The sequence below is a fragment of the Chiloscyllium plagiosum genome, unplaced genomic scaffold (genome assembly GCF_037043375.1).
Source record: "Chiloscyllium plagiosum isolate Xiang-an unplaced genomic scaffold, Cpla_swu_hap1 HiC_scaffold_37, whole genome shotgun sequence".
NCBI classification, from domain to species: domain Eukaryota; kingdom Metazoa; phylum Chordata; class Chondrichthyes; order Orectolobiformes; family Hemiscylliidae; genus Chiloscyllium; species Chiloscyllium plagiosum.
This window is the reverse complement of record NW_028270175.1, coordinates 7,436,879-7,456,438: the sequence shown is the minus strand read 5'-3', so window position 1 is coordinate 7,456,438 and position 19,560 is coordinate 7,436,879. Positions and strand designations below refer to the sequence as shown.

Here is a 19,560-nt window from a genome sequence, read left to right as displayed (position 1 = left end):
TTGGTACAGCAATGATAAAATTAATAGTCTCTTTCTGTGCTGTATCATTGTGATTCTACATCTGATTTTATAAAGTTTGTGGGGTTTTTTTTTTAACACGAGATGTGGCTCAGATTCCATGTGTTCAGTGCCTCTAACTACTCCCTCTTTTATTTTTCAGAATTCTCATTATTCCAGCCTTTCCACCCCACTGAAAGTGTTACTTCTTCGTTTTGTGGCCTTTGTTAGTTGCGCTGTGTTGGTTGCCATGGCAGTATATGGATCAGGTGATTCATTTATGGGCCAGAAACCACCTGCTGAAATGCATGTGGTTAATCCAATGTCACATCTATCCAATAGCAGCAACAAAGCTATGTCAGCATCTGAGCCTGTTGAGAATGCCACTCGCTGGGAACAGCTGCAAGATGTGCTGCCAGAGGAAATGCTAATTAACCTGCAAGCAATGTGGGAGTATGGGAAAAACCACCAAATGGCCGTTGTTACCACTGGTCTGTTCACTTGCTTATTGGCTGTACTTCTGGCTGGACGTATAAGGTGAGACCTTGCTTATTCCATTACGTGCGGTGTGAAAAACAGCGTTTTAAGGGTCCCGGGAAAGGCCATTTATGACTGAGATGATGCAAACTCTCTTCACCCAGGGTATACTGAGCCTGTGGAATTCAGACACGCTAAGCAGTGGTGGATAAAACATGATTTAGAGATGCTGGTGTTGGACTGGGGTGTACAAAGTTAAAAATCACACAACACTAGGTTATAGTCCAACAGGTTTAATTGGAAGCACTAGCTTTTGGAGCGCTGCTCCTTCAGGAGGTTGTGGAGGCCACAATTGTAAGGCACAGAATTTTTAGCAAAAGTTTAGTGTGATGTAACTGAAATTATACATTGAGTCTCAATAGACAATCAAGGTATTTTTCAATGTATAATTTCAGTTACATCACACTAAACTTTTGCTAAAAATTCTGTGCCTTACAATTGTGGCCTCCACAACCTCCTGAAGGAGCAGCGCTCCGAAAGCTAGTGTACTTCCAAGTAAAACTGTTGGACTATAATCTAGTGTTGTGATTTATAACTGTGGACAAAAGTGTGTGTTTTCGAGAAGGCATTGGAGAGCGTTCTAAGGGCTGAAGGAATCAAAAGGATATTAGAAGAAAGTGGGAACCCAGGTACTGAATTGGATGGTCAGCCATGATCGTAGTGAATTGTGGAGAATGGCCTTGAAGAGCTGAATGACCTACTTCTATTTTCTTGGTCTTAGCTGGGGAAATTCACTTCTCTTTGCAGAAAGATATATAGCAATTTTGGTTGTGAAAAGTCTGCTTATTCGTTTTCCTAAAAGGCATGGGTATTAGCCATAGGAAGAGTTTAGCAGGATATGGGCCAAATGCTGGCAAATGGGACGAGGTCTGATTGGTATGTCAGGTGCAGATGAGTTAGACAGAAAGGTCTGTTTCTGTGCTGTATGACTCTTTGGCTCTTTAGGACACTTGTCGGTGTTTTGCCAGGTGAATAAGACTGCTTGCATCCTTTTGCTCTTTAATGATTTTAACCAAGATTGGTTTATTCAACCATGAGGGAATTGCTTTTTTACTGCACTGTGCCCCTCCCACCCACCCTGTTTTTCAAAGGAATAAGTCTTTTATATCAGGGTACTTAGACAAATTTTGTTATTGGTTAAGATCAAACTTGAAGCAGGTAGTCTGTATGACTTCATCTTAGGAACATCCAAATGAGGAGCAGGATTTGAGCTCAGCACCATTTAGTAAGATCATGGTATATCTGATTTCTCTGCATTCGCAGCTACGCTGATAAATTTTCATTCTCTTGCCTATCCAGAATCTATCCACCTCTGGCTCAAACATATTCAAAGACTCTGCTTTCACTGTCTTGAGGCTGAAAGTTCCAAAGGCTCATCACCCTCTGAGAAATTATTTCTCCTCCTTTCTGTTGTAAATGGCAACATCTTGTTTTGAAACAGTGACCGCTTAATTCTAGATTCTCCCATAAAAGGAAACATCCTTTCTATATCGCCCTGTCAAGATATCTCTGATCGTATCAGATGTAATAGTGTCTCCTGTGATGATCTTAGCTAATGCTACCACTGAACAAGTCAAATCTCAATTAAATCTGCCTTGATAGTTGTTTTTCGCTCAAAAAAACACCACACAGGTTGCATATTTGAATTTTTTAAAAAAAAAACAGAAGGTTATTATACAAAATAAACCTACATAGTCAGTTCTCCTATAACACAATGGATGCATTCTCATCAACCCCATGTTATAGAAAAAATCACACTTCACAAACAGCACTTAGTGTTGGTGCTGTAATCTCGTTTTAAAGGTTTGCGCTTTAGAAACATGTCCCCAATTCGTCAATCACATTGGCGAAACATGCGTTATAACAGAATGACCTGTATCTACATATAAGATAGTTTAAAATATTTCAAATGCAAGGTAGAACAATTTCCATCTTTCTCCAGTGCCATTGTTTTTATAGTTGATCAAAATCCAGAGAAATTTTCCTTTCCTATCAAAATAGGGTTAACTACTACTTTCCTGTTCTAGTCCTGTAAGCTGTGGGCATAGTCATACAGTATGGAAACAGACCCATCAGTCCAACCAGTCCATGCTGAACATAATCCCAAACTAAACTAGTCCCACCTGCCTGCTCCTGGCCCATATTTCTTATTCATGTTCTTATCTAAGTGTCTTTTAAATGTTGCAACTGCCCACATCCTTTTCTCCACTTTGAGTAACCCATGCATCTTTCTTGCAAACACTGCTGGTCTGGAGTTTTCACAAACTGAAACACCTAAGCTGAAGTAAGCTATGCCCTTAACTGCTATGACCAAACTCCTCCTTTTTCTAGGAAAAACTACTCTTGCATCTGATTTCAGTTGTGTCGTTTGAGTTGAATAAGGTGTTTTGTTTTAAAGAAAAGCTCATCCTAGCTTCTGCTTACCTTAATTCTGTCATGAAATTCGTCCACTGATGTCCCAGAAGACGTAAAGTCATCTGCACTCTGACACATACTGATTTAAAACCATAGTTCCAAAAAGACTGACCTACTCGATTATTAACTCTCTTCATACAAAAAAGGACCATCAACAAATGTCATTAGTTTAACATACACATCCTTAAAATTAATGTATGTAAATCACACATTTCATCTCACTTATTCTTCCAAATGCCAGCAGATACAAAGCCCTCCAGTCCAAACCTTCCTCTTAAGATAACCCACCTACATTTCTGAACTGCTTTCTTTATAAAATAAGGTAGCCAGTAGTGTAGACAGTACCAAAATCCTGTGTAACATGCATTATTTCATTATTTTTGTATTCAGTTTCCCTTACAGAAACTATAACATTTTATTAGCTTTCTTAATTTACTTGGTGCACCTGCATACAGACTTTGTTTGTGATACCCAGATCTCTCTGCATCTGAGTTCTGTAACATCTTTGCATTTGGATAATATGCTTCCTTTTCTCTTCCTCCCAAAATCAATAATTTTGTGCATTTCAATATTATACTGTCCAATCATCTGGATATTGCCTGATCAAAAATAGAAAAAAAAGTAAGTTAAAAGTAATTCAGTGACTACTTTTTTTGGTTGAATAATTGCTTCAACATTAGCACATCGCTCCATTCACAAATCTCCCTTCATGTGCTTAAAGTTCAGGGCTGAATATATTCTTGTTCCTGAAGATGACTGTGTTTTCTTTTTAGGGGGTGTGATTTTCTATGAATTGTGATTGACCATTTGTAAAGGTATATATGGAGAAACAATTTAACTAATCATTTGAGATAACGTTGGGTTTGGTTGCCTCACTTGGCTAGATGGCTAGTTTGCAATGCAGAGTGATGCCAATAGCACAAGTTCAATTCCTGTACCAACTGGGGTTACCACCTTTTCACTTTTAACCCTTGCCTGAGGCATAGTCAACTTCAAGTTAAACTCCGCACCAGTTGTATCTCTGTGAGATAAGCTGTCTGGTCCTCTGGACTATTGGGGACTTTACTGACTTAACAGAACAGAAGTAAGGAGTTTGTAAAACTCATTTATAACTTGTGAAAAGTTAAAATCTCTTCTGCATCCTCCAACACATGCACTTCCTAGCATGTTAAAACAGAACAAGTTACAGGGTGGAGGAAGGGGCAGAAGTCACCAATGGAAAAAACAGCAGTTTCACAATGATGTGATCATGGTGATATGGTGGCTGAGGAAGTTTGCCATTTTTCTGGACACGTCTCTCTTTTAATATAACCTGTAAACCTTCCTTTTCTCAGACTAGGTGGCACTTGAATTATCTTGTTTTTTTTTAAATTCCGTCTCCGTTTACGGTCCAAGCTTAAAGAACAGTGGCCGGTGACTTTAATTATTTCAAAAGTGTCCTGGTTCATTTAAAGTTGATTTATTTCCAGTGCAAGTACCAGGTAATAAATTAAGGACAAGCAATAAATGCTGGCCATCCAGAGATGCTCATATCCCACAGATTAATTCTTAAAAATTAAATCAATTAAATTAAAAATCAATAGTTCATACATTTCAATTTGGGGCAACGTATATACTGTCAAACTACTGTGTTGTATCTTTCAACTTGTATCCCATTCTGCACACCATTCCAAAGAGCTGAACTCTATAGTTAGAGATGAGAGTGACTGTTCCCAGTGTCAAAGTAATATTTGATAAACAATGACATCAAGGAGCAGTAGTTAAATTGAAGAAATTGAAAATCACAGGATAGTTCTGCCCTGACCAGAATCATGCTTGGTGCGAAGAAAGGTTTTGTAGTTGTTGGAGGTTTAGACATCTGTGTCAGGACATTGCTGCTAAGTTCCACTGGCAGACTAGGGAAGGAACCTGACACTGTGACTTGTACATCTTGTGTGTTCCATTTGCTCACTGAATCGTGATGCCAATCATTCTGTAATTTTCAGAAGGGGGTGAATGAGCTTATTTTGTTCCTGTGTCCCAAAACTCTTATTCCCTTTCAGATTTTTTTGAACATATGACTGATCCTGAATCATGTAGAATTCTAACTTTTGTAGTCCAGGAGTAAAATGTTCTAATTACTTTAAAAAGTGTAATTACTTCAAAACTTTTTAGATTCCAAAAGTATGAAGTCCGTTCTCCCAAACCATCTATGACTCCCAAATAACTTTAAAAGTAAAATTTGTTTTACATTGTTCAGCTTAGTCTGATTCACCATTGTTTGGGAAAAAAACTTGAAAATTTGAAATAGAAATAGTGTTTTAAAATCTGGGGTGAATGGGAAATAACTTTGATTTTGTGCATAAAAATAGTTTCTTTAGAGGTTATGCAACATGGGTTCTTGCTGATCAATTAGCTTGTCAGATGAGTGCTAACCTTTTAACTATGATTTTGTTCGTTTTTAACCTTTTACCAGACTGTCTAGGTGTAATCCAGGACTAAATCTCCCCTAGCTAATTTTCCAATAGTGGGCTCATCACTTTGAGAAGCATTGGCAAAAGGGATTTTCTTCTGATTTTTCTGTTTTTTTATTTTTCCTTCTTAAAAGTAGTGATGTGATTCAAAATAATGTGGTCCAGACTATCGGTACTCTCTGGTGAATAGCCAGCTAGTTTTTGAAAACCTCTTTTCCCTTTTTCCACCATGATTTTCTATCCCTAACCACTTGCCTGCTGCATTGCTTCCAGTTCCATATTTTAAAAAATCAGATCATTGTATTCCATTTGTTACCTGCCTCAGATAAATGTAGATTGGGTATGGAAGATTTGAATTGCTTAAGGGTCAGAGCTATCACAAATTATGTATTTATGCACAGAATCATAAGGAAGATTTATTTTAATTTTGAGACATGTGGTGTACCTAGTTTCCTTGGGTTCAATAACTTTTTTTGGTGACCTTTTTAATTTCGATTCTGGCCAGCCTGCAGTATTGTTGTCATAGAAGGGAATGTCACCTGCAGAGGAAATGCCCAGTTAAGGAAGTTTGTCTATTTACCCATTGAGTTACTAGGTAAAGGAAGGATGAAATTGCTCCACACTGATCAGAATGTTCTGTGATTGAGCTTGGCCAAGATTCTAATTGAGATCTTGCAATCAGTTTAAGTAACCTTGGCTGGGTGTAGCCAGTGCTTCTGGTTAGCACCAGATAACCCTCTGTTAAATGGGAGGGATTAGAAGTACCTAGTTGCTATAAAATGAATTGACTGGAGAGCAATGGAAGAGAAAATGAGTCCAGTTGCAATTTGTAGCAACACCTTAAAACATTCAAAAAGTAAGAATTATAATTGGACTGAACAACAAAAATTTTAATTTTCCATTTGGCTGTTTTGAATAAAGGATTTTAAGAACTTGATCATTTTGAGTTGCAATTTTTTCTAGTTTGCAGACATCACTGATTAGTGCCCAACTAATTCTAACTTTGTGATTTGCATTAACCTGCGCTGTCCACAAGATCAGTGTCAGGTTAAAGCTCAGTCATCATTTATCAATCCCATCTGAATCCCCACCAACAGTCATTTGCTTCCTTTGAAACTTTCTGGCATTGGGTACAATTGCTCAGAATTATGTAGTATATTCCTCCTGCAGTGGGATGTTGGGTAAAAGACACAGCATCCAAAAGTTTCAAATATATTGGAACATCTTAATATTGATACCATTGCTGTTTTATTCATTACTGTTTTATTTCGGAATTACAGCATCCACAGTATTTTGCATTCATTCTACAGTTTTATTCATGTCACAATGCTGACCCTCTGTCATTAATTGTGCAGTGAATAATTCTGCTGTGTGCGCGCAAACTCTTTAGCTTGATTTGCTGAAATCTGCTAGAATTGAGGATGCTGGCTTACAAGGTAACTATATCCTAAAATCCCTCCGGCAACAACAAACTGCACCTTTGATCAACCTGCAGGTGTTTTCAGATGTGCCCCACTTGACAAGGCAAAATCCGGTTTAGGCAAATGATAGATGGAAAAAATGTGGTTACCTATGCGGTGCACTTGACCTGAAGAGAGATTATTCAGAGACTGTGGACTCTGGTATGGGGGAAGGTTTAGTTATCCAGTTAGTTGTTTACTCTGGGCTATTGAACAGTAACAAGCAAAACAATTTAGTTTGTTTTACAATTAAGACAGTAAGTTTGTATATAAGAGATCTTCGTCTGTGTGCCTGTGGAACTGCACAATTTTGGCAGAAAAGCTACATTCATCTTTTAAGCAAAGCTGGATTAATCCATTTCAAGCAAATAATATTTAAGCAGTAAAATGAAAGTTGGTGTTGTCTCCTGCTTTTAACTGTGGTATTGCATGATACTGATCCCAGCTATACTGTGTTGGAGTGAAATCAAGTCAGGGTCTGACTTCTTTCCATCTGTGGCAAGAAAAATGAACTATAGAGCCAGTGTCTGATGGTTCATAATATTTGGAACTGTACTAATGAAAGTGAAGTGTGAGGAATAGATCACCTATCAATTCCACTCCTTTGGTCCCAGGAGATGCAAATTACTGGGATACTAAACTTTTTTTTAAACTTGCTGCCGAGGTCTTAACTGTGGTATTAACACCAAGTCAGAAAGCAACTGTTCAGCCCATGGGGTCAGTGTATGCCCTTCAAAAAAAAGTTTTCTAATTAGTTCTCCTGTTTTTTTTCCCTTTCTCTAAACTCCTGAAGTTTTTTACTATTTAATGTAATGTGTATAATTTCCTTTTGAAAGTTTTTTTTTACTATATTTTGGAGGGGAAGGAATAGGAGGGAGGTGAGATGTTTTATTCAGGTCATGATTTGGAATGTGCAGCCAGAGAGGGTGGAAGTAGATTCTTAGTAACTTCAAACCAGTTTCCTCATGAAATGAATTGATGTTCTCGTAAAAGGAAAACCATGCAAGACTGCAGGCAAGAGTTGAGGAAATGAAACTAATAAAAAATGACTTTCTAAAAGAGCTAGCAGAGATGCAGTGGGCTAAATGGCTCTCCTGTGATCCTACCACAATGGAAGTAACAGAATAACAGTGAATATACCATCCAAAATTAATCTCCCCTTCCATTGAAATAATATAGTAACTCATCATAACAGTACATTTTAGTAATTAATTGGACTGTCTTCTCTCTCTCTCTCTTTAGGGCAGTCAACATGAAATTCTAAAATGTATTTCTGTCTTTCTTTCACCAAATTCCCCAGGCTTCGGAGGATTGATGCACTGGCTTCTCTACTGTGGCTTGCAGTGATGGGCTTGCATTTGATGGAGAATTATCTGCAGACCGATGTTCCTGGTTGGCTTGACACTCTGAAATTCAGCACCACGTCCTTGTGTTGTTTGGTGGGATTCACTGCAACCATCGCTACTCGGAAGTCAACTGGCCAGCGACGATACAGGGCACGAAGGTCAGAGTCTGAACAATGAACAGTGGCAGAAATGAACTCTTGTGTGAATGAATCTGTCCTTATTTATCCAGTGGAGTGCTGTTTCCTATCTCGCTTTTCCATCATTTGATTGTCTCCTAAGGATGTTAAAGATGCAGCAGCATTTTTTTGTCGACCTATGGATGTGAGCTTGACATTATAATCTTATGAAAATCAAACCTACACAATGACATACTCTTTCCTCCATCTGTTAGGTTAGTGGGTATTTAAAACAAAATCCAATTCACCACTTATTCAGACTTAATAAATTAGCTGGAAATGCTTGGATTTTTTAGACCAAGTGACAAGGCTTCAATTTATTTTAAATGGGAATAGATCTTCGATAGTATTGGTCAATACATCACAGGGCAGTGTGAAGCTATAGTGCCTCTTAGTGGTAGGTAGCCTGCAGCTACAATGTCATTGCAAACATTCACTTAGGGAATTCCCATAATAGCTGGTTACATATGTATTACAGTCATGAAGGTCAATGTAAAATGTGTGTCTAAACATCATGACAAGAGGAAATTAATGCATAAAGTAATTAGTCACGAAATTAAATGATATCTTTTAGGGTTAATTCTGAACATTGTTTGGATTATTTTTAAATGTCGCATCCAATACACAACTTAAATTTATTGTGCTCAATGATTAGTAAACTAGCACAACAGCCATTTAAATACAGTCTGCCTTTGTTCTTTTTATAGCATATTGTATTATTGTGGGAAAAGAAACTTGGGTCTGTTGTGTTCTCTCCCATTCAGAAATGAGCGATTAATGATGGGCCTCCTTTTTAAAAGACTAAGAACACTATAGACCTCAGTGTTGTCTTGTATTCAATAAAGAGCAGCAATATTCTTGATTTATACTCGTAACCTCTATGATACTGTTATGCTTGACTCTTTAGTTTTGTGATTCTGACTGACATTCTACCCTTTGCTCACCCTACTTCTAATCAAGTATCTTTCTTGACTGACTGACATAATTCTGACAGGGAAGAGCAAGACATTGGGAATGTTTGGATAACTCGACCAAATAGCTGGCATATGCACAAAGCCTGTGCTTTGTAGTGTCCAATCTTCCATATAATTCAGAAGCTGAAATAAAACACTTTCTCCCCCAGCCCTTCAAAGAAAAACTGTTGCAAGATAGCAATGTGAAAAAAGATTGAATATAGAAAGAGAAAATGAACGTTTGATTTTCTTTAAAAGGTGCAAGCAGTCCATTCTAGGTCCAAAAAAAATTACTGTTTCTTTAAAAAAAAGCTTTGCATTCCTGGCTTCAGACTAGTGAGTGGGTGATATGATGGCTTTGTTTTAACATGTTTTGGATCACAAAAAAATCTAGGTGATTTTATTTCGATTTGATTTGTCTTCATTCATTTGCAGTATAATCAAAGTTAATAATTGTCTTTTTTTTTAAAAGCACAGAATTGAGAATTTTCCAGTAAATTTAGCTGAAAACAGTTTAATGTTTATGAAGTAGTAGTATTAGTGTCACATTGAGACCGTCAGTTCACCCATTACTAGCTCCAAATTCTTCTGTGTATATCTGCTGGCGTCCTTTCCTAAGAGACAGCAGTTTCCTTAACTGTTTTGAATGCTGAATAACATGCTAATAGTTCAAATCTAGCAGTACTGGGAATGCTTTTGAATCAATCAAAAGATATTTAATGCACGAACGATCCAATGGATTTAATTTGTTCACACCTAATTTTAAAATTGTATAAATGCCACATTCAAATCTTTAAAAATCAACAGGTGATTTGTCTTTAAGGTAGTGTGTAATTGAATTTTTTTTTAGTTTGAGAGGTGTGGGTATTGTTAAGAGGCCAACATTATTGCTTATCCTTCTTTACCCTCTTTCAGGCACTGCAGTCTAGACATAAAGCTATAGTATTAGTGTTGGGAGATGATTCCAGGTTTTTAAAGGAATAATGATATAATTCCAAGTGAAAATGCTTTGTGAGGGGAACGAGATTAAACTGATGAGTGAAATTCAGCATTAGATGCATTAAAAATAATGTGCATAATCTTTTTATTTATAAAATTATTTTTTATGAAGCATAAATTAATAACCATCCTTTATCATATTGACCTTAAATTTACATACTAAAGTTATTATTAACTAAAATATATGGGTTTCTTTGCAGCTTTTTCAATTTAAATTTGCATTTATTTCTTTATATTGAATTATTGTCCTGTTTATTTCAAAAGCCTCAGTATTCAAAAGGGTACATTTGTCTTTTTCACCTTACCTTCTGTTACTTTTTATGCATATTAGTCATTCTAGATTGTTGTGAAATTTGCTTAAATTCAAGCAGCCTTTCATTTTCTTTTGCTTCAAACCACCTTCTGTTGCCTTGTGTTTTGCCTTCTGTTTTTCTTACATTGAAAAGTATCTTTGTATTGGTTTAATTGGGTCCATTAATGTCTGTTGTCAAGTAGCTCTAGCTGTAATGTGCATGGTGAAAGTGAAGCTTTCAGGTTTATATGTAGTGGGTTCTTTTTAATAAATTGCATATCCAATCATTGAACATACTTGTTGGTTATGTGCTGTTGCTGTTCTTTCCAAAATAACTTTTCACAGCAAGCATTCACACCAATGCAGCAACTCCATTCATTCCGGGAAATGATCATGAACTTCATTTTCTAAGGTCTTTCAAAAATTTCAATTTTTTTTTTTGATTGTAGCCATATTTCAGTTTAAGTTTGAGTCCTATGTCTTCCCAGAGGTTTGCATTCAAATTACTGATAGGGGCCTGGAAAGGGACCTAGTTCTATTTAGCCATAGTTAACTTAAAATGAATAGTCACTTAGATCCAAAATTGTCAAATCAATATTTACTGTACACTTGGCAACAATATAGTTGTAAGAATAAAAGTGAAATTTTAGAATTTTATTTATAAAATTAGATTCAGCATACCTGTGTAAGAAAGTCGTTGAAGGGTTTCATTTCAATACAGATTTTCAATTGCATTTGATCTGCCTTCTGTTCATGGCAGCCTGACATTTTACCCATAAATAAACATTTTAAGACCACATTGACTCTGTAGTTAACATAAATTTGTTTTAAATTCTGTCTTTAAATTTGTGTTTTGGCACTGAGTTATCAAAAGACCTTTAATGTATAAATATTACTGCAGTATAAAGATGCAGCCTTATGTAATCAGATACTACTGCTCTATAATGCTCATTTAATGTAATCAGTAATTTATCTTGTTTTATGAATCTTAATTATCTGTAAACATTTATCCAGATCTTGCAGATTAATGCAGTTTTATATCCCCAGAATTGGGCATCCTGATAATGTTGCACTGCTCTCATATTCTCATTGTTTTATCAGCAACTGTTTTCATCTATTTACTAAGATTCCACTCCATTGGTGCTCACCTTCCACGACAAGTTATAAGAAAAATTAATCTTGTATGAGCTTGCGGTTGTGGGAATGAATACTGTCAATGGAAATTTTAACTCCAATCCATTTGAAGTTGCATCTCATCTCTACCACACTGTATATGCATTTACAGTGAACTGCAATAACCCATTGAATCAACAGATCATGGGTTTTTTTAAGCAAGATAAGTGGATGTAATGGTTTAATGCTCGCTAACGTGGAACTAATCAGGACAGTGTTATTTGTCTACGTTGAATAAAGGGTTTGCTTTGACGAGCATTAAGGGAGCTTGAAGACATTCTGTCTTTGCTTCTGTTTGAGTTTCGAAAACATTCAAGAGTGATTATTTCAAATATTTAAGTAATCAGACCAGAGAGTCTGCTAATCGTTACATTTACAATTTGAGCTCAATCATTGTTCCAAGAGTCACTTTTTGAAAGTATGTGGTAATCAGGGTGTTTTAAATTTTCTTTTCAAACTAGATGGCTTTACTCAATAATAAACAGGCACATTGCCATTTTTGGGTATTAATGCATATAGTCAGACATATTTTGAAATATTTTGACAAAGCAACTCCATTCAAGAGATCTCTCCATAACTGATGACAGCCCTACTGCGTTTATCCAGCATTTTCTGCATTTGCTCAAATTTCCAGCACCCTTTTTAATGCTATTTGTACCTGGTATTTGTCCACTCGGCGAATAATATTTAGTGTTACCTAATTTGAGTGTGTAATAGCATCCTACATAAAACCATTCTAATTACTGTAGTTTCTAAGGACTCTAATGATGATTCTCAGTGGTCAGTTACCTCCAGGGACTTTTATTAAAAAGAACAATAGATCGTTTTACCTCACTACTTTTAACAACTGGATATTTAGCTTGCCTTTTCTGTTTTGTTCTGCCATGTCTAGCTGAATCTATTTTTAAAAAGTTTAACCTCTCATGTAATGTGAATTTTTGACTTGAGTGTGTTGATGTATTTTAGAACATATTTAAACTGCTTTAATTGCAACTTTCAGGATTGTTCACTCGAATTAAGTAACTAGCAAGATGTGATAGTAATAAGTATATAGCATACTGTTGGTAAACCTGTTTTTGCTGAAGTTGTTTATCCCAGAATTAATCGCATGTTTTATGCGTTCACATTCAGGTATGTGAGTAAAATATATTGTTTCTGAAAACAGATTTGTAAAAATGTGCTTCTAGATTAATGTCTGTTTCATGTAATTAGAAAAATGCAACCTAGTTAACTGTTCTTTTTATAATTACTTTTTAACTTTTTTGCTAATTACTTTCCTCCTTTGTCATTGGGATAATTTTAAAAATGAATTTTGTTAGTTAATAAATCAAGCATGTTTTCCATTTTATTAATTAAATTCTTGAGACTGGAGCCTGTCCAACAAACTGGTAGGCGATGTCTGAAGCACCCAAACCCCATTTCAAAACTAAATAAGATTAACTTTAACTGCTAGGTATACTTGTCCAGCCTACTGTTGTTTGTCTCTGCACACACAGGCCTGCACTGACTTAATCTTGCTTTGACCTTCATGTGACACAGGTTGCGGTTGGCATTGTCAGTGTTCTCTTCAATGCCCATGTCAGTAGCTTCTGCTGAGAATTGCAGGCACATGCCCAGATCATGCTACTCCATGCATCACACCTTTTAATATATCACTGATGTTAACTCTGTTCGCTGATTTGTCTGGAAGTCATTAGCAAATTAGGTTGTTTCATTTTTTTTAAGTAAACATTACTGTATAATCCTGATCAGAAGTTACTCACTGATCTGTTGACTTCAGGATTTTAATTGAAATTTGCCGCAACTCTTTAAATTGGATACTAATGAATGAAGGACTGAAGTTATTAGTTAGTCAGGGTTTTATTGAAAAAAGTTTAATAAATATTTTTGAAGTCTTTTTATTGCAGCATTTATGACCAATTGACTCATTCAAAGAAGAGACATTTGCAAGTAGCTTAGTGCATGACTCAGCTTTTAAGGTGCAGTTGAAAGAGAAGAGATTTTTTGGAAGATTCACTGTTGTGTCTGCTGGTGTTGGTGCGCACAGATCTGACCTTTTCACATCTGGTAAGCACCACTTCACTTGTTTTTAGGCAGCAAGGTGCTAATAAGACTTGAGACACAGCGAACAATAATAACTTCACACAGCAAATGGGTTGACAATTCACTTTGAGCGGTCCACTAGGTCACCTGTTGTGAGGCTGATCAAGGCAGTTTGGTTACCATTTCAGTTTTCTGTTCTTGGCTAGGGAATAATTGGGATGCCTCATCTCACCTGAAATAATACAGGGGATTGAATGAAAATTGACGAGGCTCCTTCTGCTGACTGCTATTTCGTGACTTTGTGCAGGAAGGTGCGAGAGTAGGCACCCAATCAGGCCTGCATTGAACTTGGCTGTCGTTCCTACCCTGATAAGGTAGCATTTGGATATCAGTTGCCTGAGTTGACATAAGGAAAGCAGTTACAAGGGTGAGCTATTGGCACCCCCAAACAATCGTATGGTAATATCCCTTGGGACAAGAAGCTAGTTATGGCAAAACAGGAGGTCACCAGTCATGCTGCAGTGATATTCTTTTGGAAATTTGTGTTGCCCAACCCTACAATTTAAAGCAATGAAAAAGAAGAAACTGCAGGCTACATAAAGGCAGAGTGAATGTCTGAAGTTATACTGGTGACTGAAACATTTGTCTGCTATATGAGTTAAGCCATCTGAAATGGAAAAGAATGGAGAAGTGATGGAGATGTGACCCACATACAACGTCTACGGATTTCCGATGAATATCTTAGTGATGTGGAGTTGGATATATAGTATTTAAGGAATACTGATGTAATGATCTAATTGGAGCAGAATGGAGTTCAGTAATCTTTTATTCCTATGATAATGGCTATAATATCACCCATAATATCAGGAAACATTACATAAAGGATTGATCAATCTTAAAAACACTTTCTCAACAATAGTGAAGGAATAATATTTGAGTACATCATTTTTCCACAATACAGATAATGCCTGTATTGAGGTCGTATCTTGCCAAAGCAATGTGTATAGCCACGGTCTGAATCTGAAGGTGGGGGAATGATGGTGCCATGCTTGCTTACATTTAGTGAGTCATCATGCAGTCTGTCTGGTGATATCTGGGCATCAGAGCACCAATCATGGCCACCTCCAGCGGAGCATTACAGAACTACAGATCATTTCAGATCACCTTAAGTTCACATTCAGACAAAGCTTTGTATTTTGCTACTGTGCTGTGCAACAGGATAGTCTACCATCTGATCAGTAGGAAGCTTTAATCAGACACCAGCACTGTTATGGCAGAGAATTTGCTAAAGTAGAGAGAATTATCTGATCACAAATCAGCATACTGGATTTTTTTGTTATATTTTTAGCGGTTTTTTTTCCAGGTTATCCAGCCAGTACATTATGAAAATATGTACAAATGAGATTAACTACAATGACCATCTGTCTCTGTACATATTTAATGTTTCACTTTTTTCAAGTTCTTTTTAAACTGCACGATCTATCATGATGTATACGCAGTAATGAATTATTTGTATGCACCATTGCCACAGCAACCATTTCAGCTCTTTGAAAGAGATCCGTTTTTGTTTTGTTACATTTTTTTTGAAAAGACAGGTAGCATTTCAATTCCTACCTAGAAAAGAAGGGAATTATATATTTTAAAATAAAACACCTCCAAAGGCTAGGGCTAGGGCTAAAGTTGATCTTGGGGAGGGGGGTAGGGGGAGTCGTGAGGGGATGTTGTTGCTGAGTCGTTATGTTGGTTTATTTAAGAGAATTAGATTCCATTAAATTTGCCTTGCATTGGGGTAGCCACATTACATATCTCTCCTTAGTTGTTTTCCCAGGGTGGCTTTGAATTTGAATTTGATTTTGTCAGCAAGCTTTCCAGGAGTAGATACAACCAGTACCAAGTCAAATTAAAGTTGTTAATCTGTTTTTCAAAGCAGATTTATACTGTAAAATATTAACAAGCTACTGACAAACTTCTGAACTGCTTTCTACTGTGGAAAGATTGTATTTCCAAAGAAATGTGGTTTGATAACTTTTTATGTGAGTAAGTAGTAGTCTATGCTAAGCTTTCAAATTGACAGTGTTTCTAATTTTAAGAAAATGATGGAAAAAGTGAGCTGTTTGGAGAGAGATTCCCAGCTAAATTTTGCTTAACCTGAGCAGCAAAAGTTTGAAATCAAATTGTATCTTGGATCCACAGCGATTGCAAAGTTTCTTAATGCTGTTGGCCACGGGCACCATCTCTTCTCCTTGGAGTACTGTGTGCAGGAAATAAAAAAAAATCTGAGGCTGAACCATTACCTGTTGTCTGTCTCTAATGAGAAAACAACCCTGTGGTCCTATGGAACTGTGGTGACTTTACTCTGTACGGTTTTGTTTCCATTTAGAAGGGTATAATCACATTAAAAGTAGTAAAACAAAGATTCATGCTGTTTATGCTTGCTATTCTCTCTTATTTTACTCCTCTGTTCTCCTTTATTACCATGAGTCTTCTCTTTGTCTTTCACTCTGGGCAACCTTACCATCTGTTCCACTCCATCCCCTTTGTCAAAAGTGCAAAAACCATCATTGGATTGTCGATGGTATAATAGTAAAATTACTGTACTAGTGACCAGAGACCTTTGCTAATACAGTAACATCTTGTGATACTGTAGTAGTATCCCTACCTTTTTGAACCAATAGTTTCAGGTTCAAGTCCTCCTTGCGCCAGAAGTGTGTCTGAAAATGTTGGTTAAAATAACTGTAAGCCCATCGTTTTCTAACCCCCACCCCATTGAGAGAGGAGTCACACTGAACTTAACATGAACTTTGTTTCACTCTCCACAGATGCTGCCAGACCTGCTGACTTACTCCAGCATTTTGTTTTTATGTCACAAGGTTGCTTCCTGGGGTGATTGGGTTGCCACATGAACAGAGGCTGGGTAAAATCAGAAATATTGGTTGGAGTTTACACAAAATAAATACAAGATTCTTAAGGGTTTGGCAGGGTACACTCTAAAGGTGTTTCCTTCATTGGGGTGTAGAGAACATAGAGCACAGTTTTAAGATAAAGTAAGTCCTTCATTTAGGACTGAGATGAGAAATTTCTTCTTGAAGGGTTGTATATCTCTGGGTTTCTCTACCCTAGAGGGTTGTGAATGCTGCACTGTCAAACTTGTTTTCAGGCTGAGATGCCCAGGTTTTGACTCCAGGAATATGGGAAGCGGATGGGTAAGTGGAGTTGAAATCATTGTGCCATGGTTGTCAAAGGATTGCATGACATTTTCCTCCCCTTGTTTCTCGTGTTCTTATGTCTTCCCCTTTCTTTTGAGCTTTGGTTTCTTGACTGCCTTGCCGCATAAACTGAGCGATGTTTAAATGCAAGACATTTGTTAGGTGGCAGTCAAAACTACACTGATGCATGGCACCATAGAGAGCTGTGACATGTGTATTCACAAAAGCCTCTCACTGTGGAGGTTGGAAACAAATTTAACATCGCATACATTCCAGAACAGGTTTGATACAAAATGAGTATGTACTGGTGTAAACGCTTAATCACTTAGAGATCAGGATAGATGGACATCAGCAAATCAACAGAGATCCTAGTGGTGTAGAGAAGGTGCAAGAGGGAACTTGAGAGCAAATAGGATAGCAAAAAGGGGAGTGGCAAAAACGCGAGCAGGCAAGAGTAAGGAGAATCCCAAGATATTCCATAAGGATATTGAAGGGAAGAGAATAACCAGGAAATAGTTGAGACAAAGATGGAATTCTGTGTCAAAATGGAGGACACTGGTAGTGTGAAATGGATACTTCACAACTCTCTTCAGTCTGGAGGACAAAGCTTGTAGGTACAGAATTCAGGAAAGGTGGACTGAAGAGGTTATTTATCAAGTTGACGTAGGGCATGGCCGTAAAAATGGACAAATCTCCAGGTCTCGATAGGCTGCTGTAGGAGACGAGGGAGGAAATTGCAATGTCCTGACCCAAATATTTAATTCCTCTTTGGCCACGAGAGGTGCCTCAGGACAACTAACGTGGTTCCACTTTTCAAGAAGGGTGGTAGAGATAAACCAGCGAATTATAAACCAATGAATCTCTCATCCGCGGTAGGGAAATTATTGGTGAAAATTCTGGAGAGAACTAATTTAGAGAAGCAAAGTTTTTTGTTAGGGATAGTAGCATGGTTTTGTTTAACTGAGGTGATGCCTAACAAATCTGGTTGAATTTTCCAAAAAGATGACCAAGTGTGTAGATCAGGATTCCTGATGAAGAGCTTATGCTCGAAGCATCGATTCACCTGCTCCTCGGATACAACCTGACCGGCTGGGCTTTTCCAGCACCACGCTCTTCGACCCTGATCCAGCATCTGCAGTCCTCACTTTCTGCTTGTAGATCAGGGGAGTCAATTTATCAAGATCCACTGAGTGGCTGATAAAAAAGGTAAAAACACATGGGATCGAGGGTAACTTGGCAAGTTGGATCCAACATTGGCTTAGTGGCTGGAGGACAGATCAGTGGCAGAGGGAATTTAGTCCTGATAAATGTGGGGTGATGCACTTTGGAAAAAGGAACAAGACAAGGGAGCACTTGATGAGCAGTAGGACACTAGGAAGTTGAGGAACTGAGATCTTGGGGTACTTGTCCACAAAACCTTGAAACTGAAAGAATGGGATAATAGGGTAGTTAAGGCATACAACACCCTTTCCTTTATCAGTCTGGCATACATTATAACAGCAGGAAGATTATGTTCGAGCTGTAGAGAACTTTAGTTAGATAAGTGGTCTGAGTTACAGGAGTTGGACTTCTCTTTTTTTTTTGAAAAGTACTTGGATGAGCACTCCAAGTGTCATAATGTTCAAGGCAATTGACCAAGTGCTGGAAAGTGGGACCAGCATAGGTTTAGCAAGGCAGACTCAATGGGCTAAAGAGCCTCTTGCTCTGATTCTACATTCTCAGATTTTTCTGTGCAAGGCTTCTAAATTTTGACAGTAATCAGCTCCAGTAACTTTTTTTCCCTCTGCCTACATTTGACAGAGGCATAATGCATGTTCAGTCCCGCATTACTTTGGATGTGCTATATTGTTACTTGTTCTGCGCACAGGAGTTGGAATTTTGGAGTTGGAGGGAGGCTTCCATTGGCACGTAGACAGTGTGGTTCATTTTTAATCAATCATTCTGATGCTTCAGTGTTAAGCTTATCATGACCAACAGTTCCCCCTCAACTGACGAAGACCATCAATGTAAATCCAGTGGCAACACCTCGAGTGTTTTCAAATTTTATGAAATAAATAGTTTTTAGTGTCTCAAATTAATGCATTCCATAAATGCAAGCATTCTTCCAGTTCACTTGCAAGTTTTCTTAACATGTTGGCTTAACATGGGCTCCACTATAGGGAAGACAAAATGGAAGAGAATCAAACTTTTTTAAAAAAAACTTATCTTCAAAGGTTTTAATTCCCCATTCTGGCTCTATTGGTTCTTGGTTTTCCCCTCAATACTGACTGGAAGGCTGATTGGCAGTTGGTATGAATTTCTAATGGGTTCTAAGTTAGATTGTTAAAGTAATGTGTCTGATTTCGGCTTAGTTCTTCACTGCTTTGAAAGTAATTGAGAATTTTTTAAACCCCCCCCACCCCCCCACACACACGTGCGCGCGCACACACCCCCTCACACACGTCAGTGTTGATGTGGGAATGTTACACTTGTGCAACTAAGCAGTGCTGCTCCTTTATCCAATGGGAGTA

At 37.5% G+C, this 19,560-nt stretch overlaps 1 protein-coding gene across 4 annotated transcripts in view; it reads left to right on the top strand.

Annotated features, from left to right (window-relative positions):
* The window catches only part of tmem201 (transmembrane protein 201), a 174,005-nt gene that overhangs the window by 47,398 nt on the left and 107,047 nt on the right, over nucleotides 1–19,560 (top strand). For all 4 annotated transcript variants that reach the window (XM_043676180.2, XM_043676178.2, XM_043676179.2 and 1 more), the window contains 2 exons: nucleotides 161–534; nucleotides 8,163–8,366. In XM_043676180.2, coding sequence (XP_043532115.1) covers nucleotides 161–534; nucleotides 8,163–8,366 — 578 coding nt within the window. The remainder of the gene's footprint in view (nucleotides 1–160; nucleotides 535–8,162; nucleotides 8,367–19,560) is intronic.